A 19,590-nucleotide genomic window follows, 5' to 3' on the forward strand; every position below is an offset into this window, starting at 1 on the left:
GGAAACAAGCAGCAAAAAAGGCATGTGTATGGACCATAGAAGGAATTCCCTTTCTAGGAGATAAATAGCAGAACATACAAGAAAGGAAAATGAAAGAGGAAGTTTCCCTTCATCCTTATCCATCACATTAAACATAATCAAAATACAGAACATATACACATTGCTTACACAAGAATACTTTGATAGGAATCATTATAATTATCAAAGGGATGTTGAAGTGTCACATCTAGAAGGGGTGCTGTGTCACATGACCATCAGTATTACGATGTGGTCTATAGCAACTTACAGTCTTTAAGAATTCATTGTTAGATGTTTTCATCCTGAAAACACTCAATTAAATACTTAAAAGAAACTTGATCCTTCATACTATAATCTAGCCTGAAGATTTTGACTACCTACATAGAGAAACATGAGAAGAAATTATGAGCAGAAAACCAGATCTGTGATACGAAAACTCATTTCAGTGAGCTACTATCTGAAAAAAAATTTGCTCCAAGAGCTTTCAACATACAACTTGACAGCCTTGCTCTTTGCCTTACAGTCAAGTGGTTTCATTGCTTGATGAAAACCACAGGACAGCTGCAGTAAACATCTCTTCCTATGGCAAACAACTTGCATAATATCTATCAAAGTGAAGCTATACAAGATCAACTGGAATATTTTGTATCTCATTTCAAATTTTGATATAGATAAATACTGTTATTTAGCAGAATGAAATCTGAAATGGAACATCTTATGTTGCACTGATCTGATCTCAATAAGTGGTACCTGTTACTAGAACGTTTAATCTGTGACAAGCATCACTGAATTAAGTCTGCCAAAAATAAGACAGGTTAGTACAAGAATAACCGCAGTTCTTTTCCAGACTTTCCGCAAAGATTTCCCCAACCCTATCTTGTAGGTTTTATTGTCTAGCCTAACTTTTATTGTCTATTTCTAGTTTGGCTAAATATTGCATCATAAGTTATTTTCACTTTTTTCCTCATTGCTTCAGACAGTGCAATATTAATTAGGCCTCCTTGTGGAAACCACACATTCCAGGACATAGATGCCATGTATGTAAGTCAGCATTGCCACCAAAAGTTAGCCCTGCTTTTCATCTTCCACAGATCCTTGTTTCTTGTTTCACACTGTCCTTAGTGCTATGCGATCAGCACTGTGATGTGCAGCTGTGATACACTAAATGGGACAATGGGTTACAGCTGAAAAACAGCCCAGGGGAAAAAAAAAAAATTCAGCCAAGTTAGTTTCCCTATCTCATTTACTGCACAGCTACACAAACTCCTGTCCTAGGCAGTTCAGAAATGGAAATAATGGCAGAGGAAGAGAAAATTGAAAGGCAACTAAGGAATGCACAGGATATAAAAATCAGATTAGTTCTGAGTAGTTTTTCAATTGGGCTATATTTCAAATAACAGTCTGGTTTAATAAAAGGTCCACTCTTCCTTGCGTAACCACTTCTGGAAAGATGGAAGGAGAGGAGAAATAGAATGGGGTGGACAAAACACAAGTCCTGCAATACGCAATACATTCTTGCTCTTTCATTTGAGCTATGTCAGCTGGAACAGAAGACCAAAGATCTACATCTCACACAGCACTCACCACAAAAAGAAGGAAGTCAAGGAAAGAGTTAGGTGCTTGTTCTAAACAACTGTTGACATGAGACAAAGGCATGTTGTGCGGGATGCAAACCAGTGTAAGGGAGTTGTGATAATATGGCTTGAGGAAACGTGTTTTTAAACAAAACTGAACACTTGGAACAGTGAAATAAAATGAGATCTCTGTCACAATTAAGCTCAGAACCCTGACTAGAGTTCTCAAGTTCTAGTATTTTTCAAGTAAAAAACCCAAATTATTTCACTTACTTCATCTAAAAGAGGATGAATTTCTGCTAAGGGATTGTAAGGTATAAATATGAGAAGTGCTGGTCCTTTCTTCAGCTCATTGTTTAGAAGAAGGCTTTTTCCACCATGTGGTCTCAGCCAGCGTATGAGCATCTCTCGATTTTCTAGAGCCCACTTGCAAATGTTCTCAGCAGTATAGTTCATGACATCGTTTGGATATATCTTGAAGGGGGAAAAAACAATTCTTTGTCCTCACATGGTTTAGTAATGAACACAGTTCTCAAATATGGCATGCTTTGTTACTGTAATGCCTAAAAATCTCTTTCTAAATTTAATTACACTATTCAGCGAGCTTCAGTGTTTCATATACCCTTTCCTTTTGGGAAATCTTTCCAAATGCTCATCAGATCACAGTAACACACACAATCTTTCAGACAAAAAGTATTCTACCAGGGAAGCTCCTCTTTCTTTTTCTACAACTTTATAATCTTCACTTTTCTCATTAGTATGAATTTTCTTTCTAAGTGAAAGAGCTCAGTCTCTAAGTTGGTATCATCACATATCTTGATTTACAGCACATTAGAAAACTTTTTCCCACTACTCATTCACCATATTAATTCATTTTATATTAGTCTTTTAAGACCCCAACATCAAGACTGCATTTAAAACTGGTACTTCTTATTACTGAATGCAGGGAAAAGAAATGCATAGTAAAAAGCACTCGCAGCTTCTAGGGTCATTTTAATAAATTAAGGCAAGTTTATCCTAAATAATTTGCACAGACAAAAGGAGTTTTATGTATTTACCAGTAATTTAACCTGAAAAAAAAAAAATCCATGTTTTCCCTAGTCTCAATTTAATAAAATACATGTTACAATACTTATCTTCAGAGAGTTTCCACTCATGGTAGCAGTGTGGACAGATAAGGTCTCTATGCCAAATAGCAAATTTGAAAGTTAGTATTTTCAGTCTTAGTCTTCAAAAAACAAGGCACGTGGATTAAGAGTTACTATAAACTTTCAATTAAATTAATTTGCATGATTTTTCTAATCAGTGTAATGTCATACCTTTAAACTGAAATCCAAGTTTTCACTATTCCTACTCTCTCTCCACAAAATCTCTTTGTCTATATCCTCATTCAAGTAGGTCTCTAATTCTGACCCACTGAAAGAGGTAGATACTTTAAGAAAAACAGTTTGTGTAGTCATTTCTGAGGTGCTTTGGTTTTTTGGGTTTTGTTTTGACAGAGACTATCAACTTGGGTCTTAGCTACTACTTAGAACAGCTGCTGACTGGTAGAATGAAAATGTGTATTACTGTACGAAGATATCGTCCTTAAACATCCCGTATCCTAAAGCTCCGTGAAACACTTATTCATGGTCTACTACGACAGAGCTTCAATCTCCATGTACTGTCTCAGAGTCACTACAACATAAATACAATACTCACAAGAGATGTGTTGACATGTCTGTGCAAATACACGCTGCCTGAATGCACCAATGAGATCTCCTCTGCAACACGTTTATCTGTGATCACTCCAAAGCGTATTGTTCCAAGGTAATCTGAAAGGGCAAATTTTCAGTTTTTAAACACAATTATACACACCAAACTTCTTTCCTGAAAGCCTTAGAAGAACACCTTCAAACCAAAACATCAAACATTGCTGTGTAAAGGCACAGAAATCTTACTGAATAGCAACTGCCAATGTTGGTGATTAAGGGAGGTAGAAGAAAGATGACAAGAGCAGGCAACAACAAACGTGTTCCTCTTCTGCACTCAAGGTATAGAGAATGTTAACCTGAATTGTCCAATTTCTTGATTTGTTTATTAAATATAGAATCTGGTATCATAGATGCACCTTGCTACGTGTTATGGCATCTCAAAAGCCAAAACGAGATATACATATAAGGAAAATGTACGAACATTGACTGTTTAGATGATGTACATTTAAATATATATTGTTCAAATAAGTATTTCTATATTTATAAATATGTACACACAAGGATAGAAGGCTTCTCATCTTTATGTTGCAAAGAACCATCCCAACATATAAATGGGGAAATTACAGAACAAAATACAGGAGAACAGGCTCTATATCATATACCAAGTCAGTAGCACAGTAAAAATCAGAATAATGGTATTAATTTCCTTCATTTGCTGACAGGAAGAAATAGCCATAAAATGTGCTAATCTTAACTTTCTTAAAGTTACATCCAGAATTTGAGACCCAAAAAAAGGTATCAATCATATACAAAGTTTTCATATTTAAACGCAAGAGTTTTTGTATTTTAGATTGTTAATGCAAAACAACAGGGGGAGAAAGCCCTTCTCTTCATGCTACCTTGTACCAGCTCTGTAACTCCATCCAAGAAAGCACTTCATTGAATTCAGTTACTACGTACTGACAAAGTCAGGTTCATCCTGATGCCGCTGAAACCTGACATTTCAAATGTTGCACAAGACAAACACTCTTGGATTCAACTTAAATAAGAGCTAGTCTGATTATGGCTTTATATGGGTTGCAGCTACACATTTAGGTTTTTGAGGAAACTGTATCTTAATGTATCCTTGAATAGCAGCCTGTCATATACTTTATTCCATGATGGCCGATCACATAATAAGCCTTTTATGTAAGCAATCCTCGCACTGTAATAAAAGACAGTCTCATAATTAGATCAACATCAAGAAACACTCAAAAGGGATTAACTCCCAAGTTACAAAATATTGCAAAAAACTACTAAAGCCTATATACATAACTCATTCACAGATGCCTTAAATTATGAAAATGAAGCTTTTACCTTTCTTTAATGAATGTAATGCTGACGTGAAGAATGTTAAATAACCAGGCGGTTGAGGTGAAGCATTGAACTCAAAATATCCTAGAACTCCAGGCTGAAATAATAAGAATTAGAGTTAGTTAAGCTATTTTCAAGTATAAATATATGGGGCACAGCGATTATTTGCCTACAGTAAAACACAACAGATTTTAAAAAGACAACGTTTACTGAAGAACAATCACTTTACGCTGCAAGAAAAATTCTAATATTAAAAGACTGAATGGAAATCAGTTCTAAAGTTGTCATTCAAAAGCTATGTATGAGAGGGGGTTTTTATGGCTGTAGATGCATAAGTTTCAAACTGCATATTTCCCGTGCTAGCTATTAAAGTTCACTAAAACCCATTAATTTTTGCTTTGCAACTATTTTATGAGCCAGTTCCAGCACCAACGTAAGAACCATAAGAATCATAAAGACTTCTTTTAGAACTGGAATATCAAATGTGATTTTTCAGAGTATAAACAACTTAAACAGTAACCCCTTAATTGTTCACTATGTTGCCCATAATTAGCAACTATATATGAATTCACACATTTTGTGCATGAATACTTGAACTGCTAAGCCAGCTTATCATCCCATCATTAAGCTATCAGTCATTGTAAATTCTTTCAGTATATCCTGCAGGAGTCAGTGAGAGACCAGCTGCACAAAAAATAATGGAAAAGTCCTATATCCCACCTGCATATCCATAAAGTTCTTCAAATTGCCAAACAGACAATTCAAAATTTAAAAGACTCATCCCTAAATAGGCCTATTGACTTTGCCAGGTATGAAGCCTGAATAGCTTCCTATTACATTCAGGAAGAGAATCTGGGAGAAGCTGACTTGGAACAGAGAGGTGTGTAGTCTTTAGACTTCTCTTGTTCCACAATTTCAATTAACTTTTGGTTTTAAATTTTGCAAAATATAATCCATTAAACATTATTATTAATTATGTTTTTTAACACATTACTCAAATTGGCTCAAAAATCCTTCAGGACAGAGGAAGTGATGGAATTTGGTTATTTTGTGTTATTTGTTTCCCAGTCCCACCAGTGCTCACAGAAAGAGCATTTGATACACAAAGCAAGAGCACTCTAGGGATTGCTATGGAACAAAAGCTTCCAGACTCACTGATCACCCATTTGTGTGTCAGATATATTCCCACATAGGTATTTTCATTTGGTATTTCGGAGGCTGCTTTATTTTTTTGTGGCTTTTTACAAATAAAATTTGTAATTTCTTTTTAAAACATGAACATATATTTTACCTGTTACTGTCATTAGTGGTATGAATTCAGTTATCCATACCAGCCATATGAATTGAGCTAATTCAGTGTGAATTAGCGATCTCAGGATGTTCACCAATAACAACATTGCCCATTCCAACTAATGACCTGCTCTTTTTAGGCAGGAATTATCTTCCATGAATGAATGCTAAACACAAGACCTTTGTTCATAAAGATTCCTTATGAGGTACCCCAAGAAAATTATCAATAATAAAAATGAGATACAAGCAATTAGTGAATTTTCTGCGATAACAATTGTCAAGAAGGAAATAAAACTATAAATAAAATAGAAGTGAAAAAATACAGCAAAATAATACATTCTTCTTTTTTAAACAATAAACAGGTTAGTAGTGAGTGTTCATCTTTTTCTCCTAGTACCAAATTAACACAGTAAAAAGAAACAATCCCTTATAAAAAACTTTTAAAACATTCAAGTGAACCAAAATAAGTTTCCCATTTATCAAAATTTTAGTTTCCCATTTCCTAGGACCATTTTTCAGTACCATTACTATAGGAAGCGAACTCAGAGCACCAAATAGTGAATGAAAGAGTAGTCAAAAGTGACAGCAAAATGTGACAAGAAGCCAAAAGTCAGATCTAGAAATATTTATAAAAGTTATTTAAAAAGGTGATGTTCTGACTGCCAGTTCTGTTGTACACTAATAGCAGCTTAAGACTTCCAGACTGCGAGGAGTAAGATGTTTCCATGAGACATTTTTGGAAAGTGTTTTTTCAGTAAGAAAAAATTGTAGTGGGAGAATACATACTAATGCTATATGCCTAATCAGTAATCTGGTTAATTAATGTCCTCTTAATGATCATCCCAGAATAGTTAAAATTTTCTCCCTGTTACAGGTTGCAATTATACATACGAGAAAAGTGTCTAAAATACTGTATTTCTTCTCAAGTACCATGCAAATTTTCCTGTTTTGTCAGAATGAAGAGATTCACTTGCTAATACCAACTACTCTGTTCATTTCAACAAAATAAAACACTTGCAGGTTCTAGCAACTAACAAGGAATCTTGCTCCGCACAAGTGAGATTCAAGTCTTACAGAAGAGGTATCGTGATGTAAATAAGAGGTTCCTAGTTTTGAATACAAGTATGCTAAGAGCAGCTTGACGGCAGCAACTCCCACTTCCTTTCACGTAAGAACCTCCAAAGCAATCAATAACTGGTGCAGCAACAGCTCCCTGCATACAGTTTATATGGGCATCTACACACAAGCTGTTATTGACGATCAGCTGCTTCCAGGCAACCATCTGTGTGGAGTTATGATTATTCCTAACTGCCTGTGTGAAGATAGTTAATCAGTTGAACAGGATATGACTTGCTGCTATATAAAATTGGATGACAAAATACCGGAATGTGACATAGGGATAGTTTAAAGACACTGCATTAGGAGCATTGGTGTTGCTAGAGTGGAGCTTACTGGAACTTTTCTTTCCATGAAACAATTTTCAGCACCTGTCTCAAACCGAGTGTCTGTAGGAAAGATTTTGGAACAAACCTGAGGACGTCAATAGTGAAAACTCATTAGTACCATCTCCTAATGAAACTCATATATGGAAATACAAAAATCATTAATTGTAGTGTAGCTTATTTCTTGCTTGGTCTCTACACCAGAGGAATGGAAAGGGATGCGTGATGCCAATTAAATGAAACAAATAACAGACTTGACAAGAATCTCAACAATTACAGATCACCAAGTTCATAGAAACTTTAAGAATTAACGAGATCTTCAGGTGTGTAATTTTTATCGGAGAACAGCCAGCATGGATTTATTACTGAACCATGCCTGAAGTCTATCACAGCTCTGTGAAGGAATAAGCATGTAGATGACCAATCTACTCAATGCAGCATAATGTAATTCCCCCAAAAAAGTTACCAAACACACTGGAAGAAACTAAGATCATAAGGAATAACGTGGAAGGTCCTTTTCTACATTAGTAGAAAAGACAGAAAACTACAGATTGAAGTTACTGTTTTTCCACAAAGACAGCCAGCCAGGATGTGTACTGATGCTCATATAGTCCAACATCTCTATAAACACCTTAGAAAAGGGAGAGAACGGTGAGGAACAAAATTAGCAAAGGTTATTGGGAATCATTGAAACTACAGCTGACTCAGAAGAGTTGCAGAAAGACAGTATTAAATGACTATGCGATGAAAGAGCTCTGAACTTTAAAGGGCAATAAATGTGAAGTAATGGGAACAGAGAACAGAAAAAACCCCACAGCTACTGATTAGCTTTTACAGTTAGAGAAACGCTTTTACTACTCAATTAAGTTATTTCTATCCCAATTTGTATTTATTTATTACTATGTTTTGGCTATTATTGCATTGAGGTAAGGGAGATGGTATTTTTTTTTCAGAATTTCAGACTTGTGCACGCAGGCAATTCATTTTGTCTGTGAACACAGGAGAGAAAGCGGCAAGAGGAAAGGAATGTGTTATCTCTGGGGAACAGAATAACCAATATTACATACCACTAATTCTACACTGTAGAAATGCAAAGAAACTGTTGATTGATATTAGGTTAATGAAATTTACAAGTAAAAGTCTGTTCATTTTCTAATGATGTTAAAAACATTGTGTATCCAGAACTGAAAGCAAATTCTCACATCATCATTTAACATAGGCACCACAGTACTCCACACAAGAGCAAGCTATTAAGTCAAATCCACTTCTGGGTCAGATCCTACACAGCTGGTTAACGCTTAGGAAGCATTTCTACACAAATAGAGCAAAGAAGAAAGCTGACATCATGTTAAGGCACACGCCGCCTACCTCCCAGAGAGACCAACTCCTCCCCCACTTCTCCCAAAGCCAGAAAATGATGAGCTCCCTGGGCACATTTAATTTTCATAAGTGAATGAAGCTTTTTGTCTAACTACAGAAGCTGCATGTTTTCTTCCTCTGTGCCTCAGAAGGATGAGGCCATTTCTAGTAGCTGGGTTAGTCAGATGACGAATGCCAGTTTGGATTAAAATGAAACTGTTACATCTCTGCAGTTAAGAAAACAAAAGAAGTCTGATTATAGGTACTAAAAGGTACCTGGAGTTATGGTAGGAACGACATATCTTTCTCCTGACGTAACTTAGATCTTCCTGTAAGTTCCAAGATTTTAACTGCTTTCCAAATCGGATTTTTTCCTTGATCTCAAAAATTAAATTCTAATTCTTATCCAGTTCTAGTTTTGCACTAAGTATCATTCCACACCACAAAAAAACCTTAAATAGTATCAGAAAATGCAGAATCTTAACTTTCGCGTCTTCAACCAGAATTTTTTTTCACGGGGTTTGAGCGCCCTCTTGTGAGATCAATGCAGCATCTCAGGATATTCATGATTTGGTTGAGGAATGGACATAACACCATGTAACTAACACCTCTTGCTCTTACATTTAGCTAGATTCTGTTCATCAGTATTTCTTAGAAATAAAAACATGCTAATTAACATTTGAATACAAGATAAAATACTGCTAGATTTCAGTATCTCTTGGTGTGGTTCAACTTACAAAAAATGCTTTGAATGTTTGTCTTGGTACCTTTACTGTACTTGTTATTTCAGTCATGCTAACATTTAATGGATTTTGATATTCAATTGAGTGTGGGTAGAGCTCCTAGTTTTCTTTGCTAGATGCTTTTTCTGTCAAAAGCTGGCTACTGGAATTTGAACACAAGATTAAAGCACCAAAACCTACACAGATTAGATGGAAAAGGACAACTATGGGCTTGGAAGTCCTGACTATCAGTAAATTGACAGGCAACAACAAAACGCCCTTGAAACAAGAAAAGAAGGGTGCAGTAGCTCTTTTAAGTGTGAAAATACACGCTGAGCAGAACTTCAGCCCTGCAAATGAGTCACTCATCTACTAATGACTTACCAACCTACTGCATACTCCAGATTATACATACTGCTATCCTTGGACAGAAAAACAAAAGAACGAGGACGGAAGGTGAGTGACAGGCAACTGCTCTGCGACCTACTGCTTCCTTAATATGGGAGACCTTAATACCAAAGTAGAATGAAACAGTCAAGGAACAGAACGGGCACTGCCTAAGTGCAGTCTGGGGATCAGCTACAAAGAGGTTCTCTTCAACTGAAATTTTCAAGTCAAAAATAAATAGCCCTAACATAAGCTTGCAGAACCCATTCCCCAGCAGAACACAGGACTGAATTAGATACTGATGATGACAAATCTTTCAGAAAATATTCTGAGTTTCAAATTAATTAGCTTTTCAATGAAGAAATCACAAAAACCTCATCAAGCAGCAGACAGTGGTCAAAATGCCCAATGATCTATTCTTTACAGTCTTCTCTCCTTTCCCTTCTGCTAAAAATTAACATTTTTACTATATAAAAGACCAAAAATCAAAGGAAGACACTAGCCAAGGCTCTCAAAATAGCAATTAGTTTGTGTCATACAGGCACTTCCTGCAACCTACTCTATTCCTCAAAGTTTCTCACTTCTTAAACACAGGAGTCACCTCCTGGATTGTATCTTCTCCTACAAAAGGTATAAAATTCCTCAACTTCGATGGAAAACAGCAGAAAATATTCACATTTCTAACTGTTTAAAATGATGAAACAACCTGTTTATTTCTGGTTTAAAACTAACTTTTCCTTTCTGCCTGACTATGTTTCCCTCTCCATCCATCTTCATATACAATTCTCTGTTTCTTAGGTCTTCTCTGTATACCAGCTCCTGATCACTCAGCATTTGCTTTTCTTATTGCACTCACCTGGACTTGCACTAGCCAATGCCCTGTTCCCTGAATGGATCTTACTGCATGAGTTGGCTCAGGCAAGAGACTGAGCACCTAGTGCCACGGTCTGGGAAATAACCTCAGCCTTAAATGACCACGGGGCAGCATGACAGATCAGACTCTATTCTTAGTCCACTTCAGAAAAAAGAACCAACAATCACTGAACATAAACAGAGATCAGGCATTTGGAGCCACAGAATTTGAAGCACAGGAAGCGGGGAAGTTTGAACATAGAAATAAAAATATCCATTCAATTGCTAAGCAGTATTTAAAAAAATATTTTCTGGTTCCCCCATGAATGTGTCTTTTATCTTAGCCTTTTTCCAATGGAAGTGCACCTCCTACTCTAAAGCAAATTTAAGCTTAATGACACTATGCTTATTAGTTACTTTTTGCACACTACCAAGAAATAATTCACACAACACAGAGCAAAAACCAAGCATGGCTGTTTTCAAATCTCTATAGGAGGCAAAAAAATAACAAAGTTTTAGAATGGCAAAACTGAAGCAGTGAAAGGACAACAGAATTGCTTGTGATCACAGAAAGCATCAGCATCAGACACACAGCTCCATACTCCTGACTCTCAGTCCCCGCTTAAAACACTGGAAAACTAAACCTATGAATAGCTTCTGAGGTATAAACTGAAGCGTGAACACCACAGCACCTACCCATGGTAACTATCCCTGTGCGTCCCCTTATGCTGTGGCAGCTTTCATTTAACAGCACAGGTTGTGCTCCATCCCGCAGCAGACCCAGTCATTAGAGCATGAGCTAATTCAAAGAGGAACTCCGCTTCATTCTGAAACACTGGAAAGCCCCTTGCATGTTTTGGCCACTACTACAGCATCAATTTGTTGATCACGTTTTCCATTCTGCTCTAATAGCTTGGGGTTTAGTAAGATTATGGTATTTCTCCATTGTGCGCTACAGAAATGAACAGTTATAAAGGGATTATAAATGGTTCTGTTCTAAGCGCATTTTGTCTAATTGGAAGTTATTAATCCACTACCATTGCTACCAATCTTGGCACCTCTGAACACAACAGACCGAAAATTAATAACACACAATGTCCCAGTGGATTAAAATCATGAAGTTACAGCACACAAAGTGGTTAGGAGCCGTTATTTCAACTGATTTCACATTTGTTTTTACTTAATAGACTTATCTTATTAGAAAGGTTTAATATTCCTTTAAAAAGTAAAGCAATGATTACATATTTCTCAAATGCTTTCCCAACTTAGACTGCAAGACTTTTGCAAAAAGATTTCTCCCTTCTTTCTTGTTCATATGTAACTTTTTGATGAAGTAACAACTTTGATTGTTGCCTCTACATACTAAAGTACTATAAATTAAGAGCATCACTAAATCGTAAGAGTCACTATACAGGGAACCAACATTATGAATTCGTCATTTCATATTTTTATGATTTTATCAAATTTACAGGGCACTGATTTCAGGATCCTGGAAATAAACTAGTACTTTGGAGCAGATCATATTTAATCGTGAAACAAGTCAAACTCTTTCTGAACCACAGTGGTAAAGCTAGAGAAGAGAGACAAGTACCTCATAATTTGAGAGGAAATCTAGTAATTTTGATCGAGACGAGATGTAGAGTAGTGGTGTCATCACCCGGCGAACAAACTTTTCAATATAAACAGCACTCATAGGGCCTTTGTATTCAATTGGTCCAAAACTAGTACCAAAAAAAATAATAAAACATTAAGACTTAAATTAACAATAGAGAGAGTCCCTCCTGGGGGTGGCAGAGATAGGAGTTACATAGACAGCACGCTCAGCCTCTAGGGAATTGCTCTCTGTGTTAATTAACAGTGGCTTCTGTAACTGATAGAGGAGTTGTGTTACCAGACTTGAAGTAAAGCGCAGAAATTGCAGCGACTCTAATGCAGTGTCTATGGGTAGGTGCAGTGTGTTGGTGGGGACAAAGGGATGGAGACCACCTCTGAGTCCCATTAAAGAAGTTGGTAAAATGCAGGTATGAATTACATGATCATATACATATCTTTCTGCTTTGTTCAAAGTAAATACATGTGACTTAAAAATACAGATTTGAAAAATGTCACTATTTTCACTTGATTTTCTAAAATCTTTAGAAAGCTCAAACAGTATCAATCTGAAAAGGTGCAACAATTTTACATAGGCTTTTACAAGTAGCACTCAATAAAGCAGAGACGAATCCAGTCACACTGCTGATGAACAGGCTCAGTGAGTCTACAGTTATTCCCCCAGCCATCTGATAAAATAGCTCACACTACATTAGGTAGTGCTAAACCAGAAGGTGGGCCGGGCCTTGTGGCTATGATTTCCGGGGCTCCTCCTTCATCCCCTTGAAATCCTGCATCTGGTTTATTATCGTTAGGTTGGACAAAGCATCACAGTCCAAAATTAAATCAAACAAAAAGCATGAGGAATCAGTCCATTCCCACTGAAGAATTTAATGTGATGCATTTTTTAATATAGTTTATACATACAGACACTCTGAAAAATATCAAACTCGCACTGAGATACCTATATTCCAATGCTTTGAAATGGTCTTCTAGAGCCCAATAGATTATTTTACGTCCTACACTGGTTTCTTACAAACCTTTCTCTTAACAGCAACATGCACTGCTTCAACATGACACATGCCCAGTAGGCAACATTAGAGGTTTAATATCTCAGGCATGAGGGTGCATTGCCCTTTGGGGTTTTTATGAAGTATCAATATGAATTTACATCTCATCTTGTTGCAACTCTGGTTAAGGTTACTGATAATACCCAGGTGTATCCATCTATTGTGTTGTTAATTTCAAGATCAAATAAGTTTAAGTCAATGTACATCCAAGTGGGATTGCTGGGGTTTTTTATTACAGTTTGAATTATGCTAGTGCCATCTGTGTCTATTCCAAGTTCAGCTGCCAAAGATCAGGATTGTTTCTCCTCAATACATAAATCCCCCCAAAAAAACAAAATCAGCCTCTGTAATGGAAGGGAGCTGCAGTTTGAGACTAGAGTACACAAGTAAAACACAAGTGATAAACTACACAGCATCCAGCTCTATTGTACCTAGCATTAGAAAGTGTGTTTCCTTACCTTCTGCTCCACACAAAGAAGGGGGGGGGGGGGGGGGGGGGAAGGATAATACATACAAATACTGAAAAATAAAAGTGAGATTATATAAAATTTTATACAGTATCTCAACATTTGGAGCATAAAAAAGTGAGTGTGAAGTTCAAATTTAGAAGAAAGTCTTCAGTATATAGTGCCATTTAAATATGCACTTAAATTCCACTAACTTCGATAGCCCGTAAGTACATACTTTATCGCTGTCACAAATTGGGACCAGTTGATATAATCCATCTACAGAGCAAGCAGACAACTGAAATTAATATATAAATCTGAATTCTTTACTTTTCGTTGGGGGCAGAACTTTCAGGAGTTACACAGGCAAAAGAAAATTTTCTTAAGGGTGAAGAATTGCGCAGCATGTCATTTAACTGACATTTACAGGCCTTCTTGACACCTAAGTAGCATACAGGATGAGCTTCACCCAGAATCTCCTCCTCTACAACTATTTACTATAGCCATAAATATAATATTTTCAAAATGCAATATTTTATACAATTTCTCTGTTTCCCAAAACAACAATAAAAAACCCAGACTGTACGTATGAAATCTTACCTCCGATGGTATAAGTGTATCACAGGAAAATAAAAGAAATGCTTCTGCTTCCTGCATTTCCCCTGGTTCCACCAGCAATTTACAGCCACAAACAGCACCTGCAAAGCAGGTAAAAATTCACAGCTAACAAAGTACATTACTGTGACCTTCTTTATTTAACATGTATTTTTTCCAATCCATTCCACCTGCTATTTTCAGTGTCGTTTCAACACAGTATTCCATATCTGTGCCTCTTGACTCTATCACAGAAGACTTCTTTTTTATTACTATTTTTTTTTTAATTTTTTTTGTCATTTTGTAACAGCAATCCTTTTGGTCACTTTCCTTTCTAGTATTTAAGCTTCTTAATCTAAATCCTTCAAATTTACTAACTTAGTCATAATCCGTATTAATTACTTTTTCTGCAGAGTGGAGCTCAACGAGTGGAGGTTTAGGACAGCTGTACCTGTGAAGTGTTCACAGGTAACCAACTGATAGAAAGCAGTGCTATGCTGCAATCTTATATGATTACCAGTGTCTCCAAGGATACTGGAACTGGAAGCAAACTCCCTGTAATTTCTGTCTGAAGGCAGGTGAATAAATCCGAGAACACTTTACAAGAGGAAACTTGCAGAGTTCCCCATGCAGAAGCAGAAATAACAGAACTGAGCAGGAATCACAGGTTTTCTCCATTTATTCTAACACTCTGTATGTTAAATTAAAATTAAGACAACTAGCTGAGTTACCCTAAAATGTGAGCATTCAAGTCCTACTGGTTCCCATGGGATGACATAAATTACCATCAGCTTGGAGATTCAAAAGCTATCAGGTCATGTTTAAGATTCGTATCTTCTCTGGAGTTACCTGGCCTGACAATCTGCTGGCCACATGTTCTATCTCTTCTCTTGCTGCAATGGACTGGCCGCACCATGGCGCATAGAAGAAATACAGCACAATTTCTGAATCCTGACGAAGGTGATCTGCATAGTCTAATTGTCCCCGAAAAAGATCAATGACTGGAGATCTTGTGGAGAAAAAATTCACTGGAAGCTTCGCTGGCATTGTTACATCTTTTGCTCGGCTGCAGGAAGGAAATTAAGAGTGGTTGTTGAGACTGTACAGCAGTAGTTAAAAGAGTGTGCCCAAAGCCCTAATTTTTAATCTTGGCAAAGGTCATGCAATGACAAAACTTTAGAAATTGATGCAAATTACTACAACTTACATTATCTGAGTTAGTTTCATGAAATACCGTAAAAATCTAAAGATCACCCTTAACAAGCTTTAGAAAGTCACGCTGTGATACCATGCACTATGTTTATGGGTATGTTAGCTCACACTCTCATTGCTGGTTGCTATAGAGCATAAAATTACCAGGAAGAGTGATTTCTTTGGATTTCTTCCCTGGCCTCATCCTCTTTTAACACTTGTACTTTAGGTAACAGCACCCTGATAAGAGAAGAAACACTGGTCACAAAGTTTTGTGATGTGATGTTTATATAAACAGAGACTATTACCCTGCCTTACACTTTGCTTTAAAGTATCCTGCACTCCTTTTATATTGTATTAGGAAAAAATATGTAAATGTGCATTAGTTTATTTTGCTGATTAGAGCAGGGACTGCAAACTGTTCAGGGCACGTTTCCTCTTCAATGTAAGGACAACATCAACAAATAGAGAGTCTTGATTTAAAGAGATTATGACAGGTTAAGTTTCTTAAGAGAAATTAGTTTGACCAGTAATACCAAGAATGTAAACCAAATACTCAGGAAACCATTTTCTATCAAATCAGCAATCAAACAATCCAGAACTTGGCATTTCCAAGGTGTTCAAAAGTTGTTATGGTATAAACTGCCTTAAATGCAAGTGAATGATCACATTCTTCTGTTTATATTCTCTTAATTCCAAAATTTTCCACTAGCTATACTTACACTAGAGCAAGTCAGATTAAAAACTGGACTGCACTACTGTAATGCTCAATTTTGCCATGGTTCCTTACATGCCAGGAAGTTTTAGGACAGACTGTGCATTCCTTTACCTTGTATTGCAATAAAAAGCTATAATACAAAAAATCTTTTTACTTGATATTTGAGATCCTTCTCGGGTTACAATTTTAGTAATTCTGATAAAATTATTGAGCCCCGGACACTGTTAAACGCATATGTTAAGCAACTTCCCAACAACGCTGCCACATTTTCAAACTTTAAAATCATTCTGGTTTGTAAGAAGTACCTTTGTTTTTACAATACAGACCCACAAAAGCCACAGCTCCTCTCTCATTTCCAGGTTACTAAGCATACACTTAAAGCTCAACATTTAAGAATCGCTCCCAGAACGTTTTCTAAAAGTTATGGAAATTCTTAATTCATATGTAAGAGACAATATTTACTTCAAAATCCAGAATTTTGAAAATATTAGCTAGTTCCTCATGTTTACAATTCATTAATTCCACTACTCACAAAATCATGTTTTCACATGGCCAACAATCCGGTTTCTTCTGTGGACTTCTACCTTTGTTCCTTCCCTTCTCCCCCAGTCAGTAACCCAGCACCCCCTTCCCCAACCCTTCGGTTCTTATGTCACCTCACAATCAACACCTCTGGTTCCCTCCCATTCCTGCACCCCACGCTTACCCAAACCGCTAGCTTCTTCCTGTGATTTCTAACTGCCAGCTGGACAGGACACAACACTGACGTGCTAGGGCTCTAACTCACAGGTCAGCGCACACACATGCTGATTAGCTGCTGAAAGCGAAACACGGCAGCTAAGTGTTCATCTCAGACTAACACATACTTCTTCAGAGACATTAACTAGAATTTCTCCTCTTCAACTAGTTTAATGAAAATGGACAACCTAAATATGTTTAAAACCTCTGCTTCCTCTACTGAATTAAATTGAAAGTGGACAATTGGTTCAAGAGCTACAGCGTAAGCCTTAAAAGTGAGATATGAAATTGGCTCCAAATTGCAAGAAAGTGTAAAACAGATCAACAAAAGTCCCATGACATGAATGAGTCAGGAACTACGTGGCTACCTTCAAATATGAAAAAAACCCTCCAGTAATTATTAAAAAACAAAACACAATAAATCAATAGCTACCAGCTTCTTAAGCTGATTTGGTCAGTAGTGTCTCCCTCTGCAATACCAAATGCGTAACAGAGTACTTTTACATAATTCCCAGGTTTACAAAGAGAGTAGTGCTCCAAACCCCTAAAGTATAAACTGAGGATTACATAATAAATGATTATACAAACATAATCATCACATACTTTTTATTAAAACACTGATTGTGTTATTTACCTGCTGCACAGAGTCTATAAAAACTTAAACTCATTTCAACAGAACAACCTGGTAATAAAGGAAAGCACATGCAAGTGCCTGTAGGATCAGCCCCTTTGACTGCAAGGTCCTTAGAGTGGGGTTGTCTCGAAAGACATTTGCATAGAGCCAGAAATAATTCAGGTTCCAAACCACAGGCTTTCCATAATAATACATGTAAGCTATTCCTTGAGCCAATATAAACCTGCAATACCTCAAACCCCACTAACGGATTGCCTTGTAGTAAAGGAATTTTCCCTTTCCATACTTTTTATCCATTGGTCTTGAAAGTTACGTGTTGTAAGCGTAGTGGTAGTAACTGTACTCTGGTGCTGAGACTTGTTTGCAAACTGTACTGATGTGTGGTGAGAAACTATGTACTGTAGTCATAGTTAATGTGCAATTAACCATCCTCCAAATTGCATGTGGAATTTTTACTTGAATTGCACTTGAATTTTCTATGTTTCTGACAGCAACAGAACAGGGAATATTTTTCTGATATTAGTTTGTCTATTTAACTATAAACTGAAAAGCCAAACCCTTTTAATCAAACTTCCTGTACAGAGTACGGGGTGGTGAGAAGCACATTCTAAGCACATTCCATCTGTGAGCTTTCAAACAGAGCTAGCAGTAAAATGAAAGGAACGTGCAGGTTTTAACTAAAGGAGAGCCAGAATAAAAGACAAGCATCATTGTAAGTGTGAAAAAAAAAAAATTTTTTTAGTAACGGACAGTAGAACAGGGAGGTGATTAAGTTCAGAAATCCTTCACCATATATTCTGTAATATGGCAAGAGCTTTACACTTTCATCTAAATTATCTGGTCGCTGTGAGATACAGACTACTGGAACAGAGGCACCGCTGCTCACAGAGCAACTCATTCATAGACTTAAAATTCACTCAGATCCAAATAATACATCCTCTGTGGACAGGTGAGAAAAGGCGGCCTTGGTATTTCTCAGAAGCGTTACCTATGAATCAAGTGTTTCTTGAAATAAAAATTTGTCAGATTCTGCCAAATAGGGAACTAATCAGATCCTTGTAGACTTCTCCCACTCCCCAAATTAAACCCCAAATGCAGTAGATGTTCTTAAATTAATATAGTATGACTTGAAGCACACAACAATCACCTTGACCTAAAACCCATCCAGAACATTCAGATCCCAGTTTAGGCTCCAGAAATGAGCTGCCCAGCTGCAGCGCATTTCTGTGCCTACTGCGCATCACCCACCTCTCCCCACACATCCAGCTACAAACATCATCTGGTTCCATGCACCCATGTACACCAGGCTCTCAGCAGAGAGGAACCAAAGAAACTTTTGCAATGAAGGAAGTTCCAGGTCCCAAGAGGAGCACCACCAGACTGAGGGGGGGGGGAAACACAAAGCATCTTTCTGTCTGAAGCAGGTGCAGGTAATGGGGGGTGTCGACACTAACGCATGAGCCAGAAGAGACCTGTTTCCCCCCACTTTGCACCCCCACGCCGATGCAGCCGGCTGAGCGTGCCGAGGAAAGGGTTTCAGCCCTGTGCACCCTCAGACCTTCTGTGGCAACGCGAGGTACGAGTTATTCCCTGGAGATGAGGAAAAACAGCTTTCTCAACAAAGCGCCTGTCCCTCAGGTGTGTGTGCATCCGCATACCTACCGCCACACCCCGACGCCCCCCGATGCAGGCATACGTGTCTTAAAAATACCGTCGCTTGTTCCCCGCCCATGTATTAACGCGGGGACTGGGGTCCTCCCCCCCTGCCCCGCTAGCCCCTGCCCGGAGCGGGTCACTGGGCCCCGTGTCCCCGCCACACCGCTGAGCTGGCGACGGGATTCCCCCACAACACGAGAACGGCCGTCGTTGCCATGGGGATCGCATGTCGGTGAGCCCCGGAGGAAGATGTCTGTCGCCT

General features: G+C 37.6%; 1 protein-coding gene across 1 annotated transcript in view; it reads right to left on the bottom strand.

Annotated features, from left to right (window-relative positions):
* The window catches only part of TXNDC11 (thioredoxin domain containing 11), a 36,322-nt gene that overhangs the window by 14,958 nt on the left and 1,774 nt on the right, over window positions 1–19,590 (bottom strand). The window contains exons 3-10 of the mRNA XM_009324813.1: window positions 19,335–19,588; window positions 15,748–15,822; window positions 15,241–15,457; window positions 14,398–14,495; window positions 12,283–12,412; window positions 4,643–4,736; window positions 3,294–3,406; window positions 1,866–2,066 (exon numbers count right to left, since the gene is read on the bottom strand). Of these exons, the coding sequence (XP_009323088.1) occupies window positions 1,866–2,066; window positions 3,294–3,406; window positions 4,643–4,736; window positions 12,283–12,412; window positions 14,398–14,495; window positions 15,241–15,457; window positions 15,748–15,822; window positions 19,335–19,588 (1,182 nt within the window). The remainder of the gene's footprint in view (window positions 1–1,865; window positions 2,067–3,293; window positions 3,407–4,642; window positions 4,737–12,282; window positions 12,413–14,397; window positions 14,496–15,240; window positions 15,458–15,747; window positions 15,823–19,334; window positions 19,589–19,590) is intronic.

This window comes from Pygoscelis adeliae, unplaced genomic scaffold, assembly GCF_000699105.1.
Source record: "Pygoscelis adeliae isolate BGI_AS28 unplaced genomic scaffold, ASM69910v1 Scaffold85, whole genome shotgun sequence".
NCBI lineage: Eukaryota > Metazoa > Chordata > Aves > Sphenisciformes > Spheniscidae > Pygoscelis > Pygoscelis adeliae.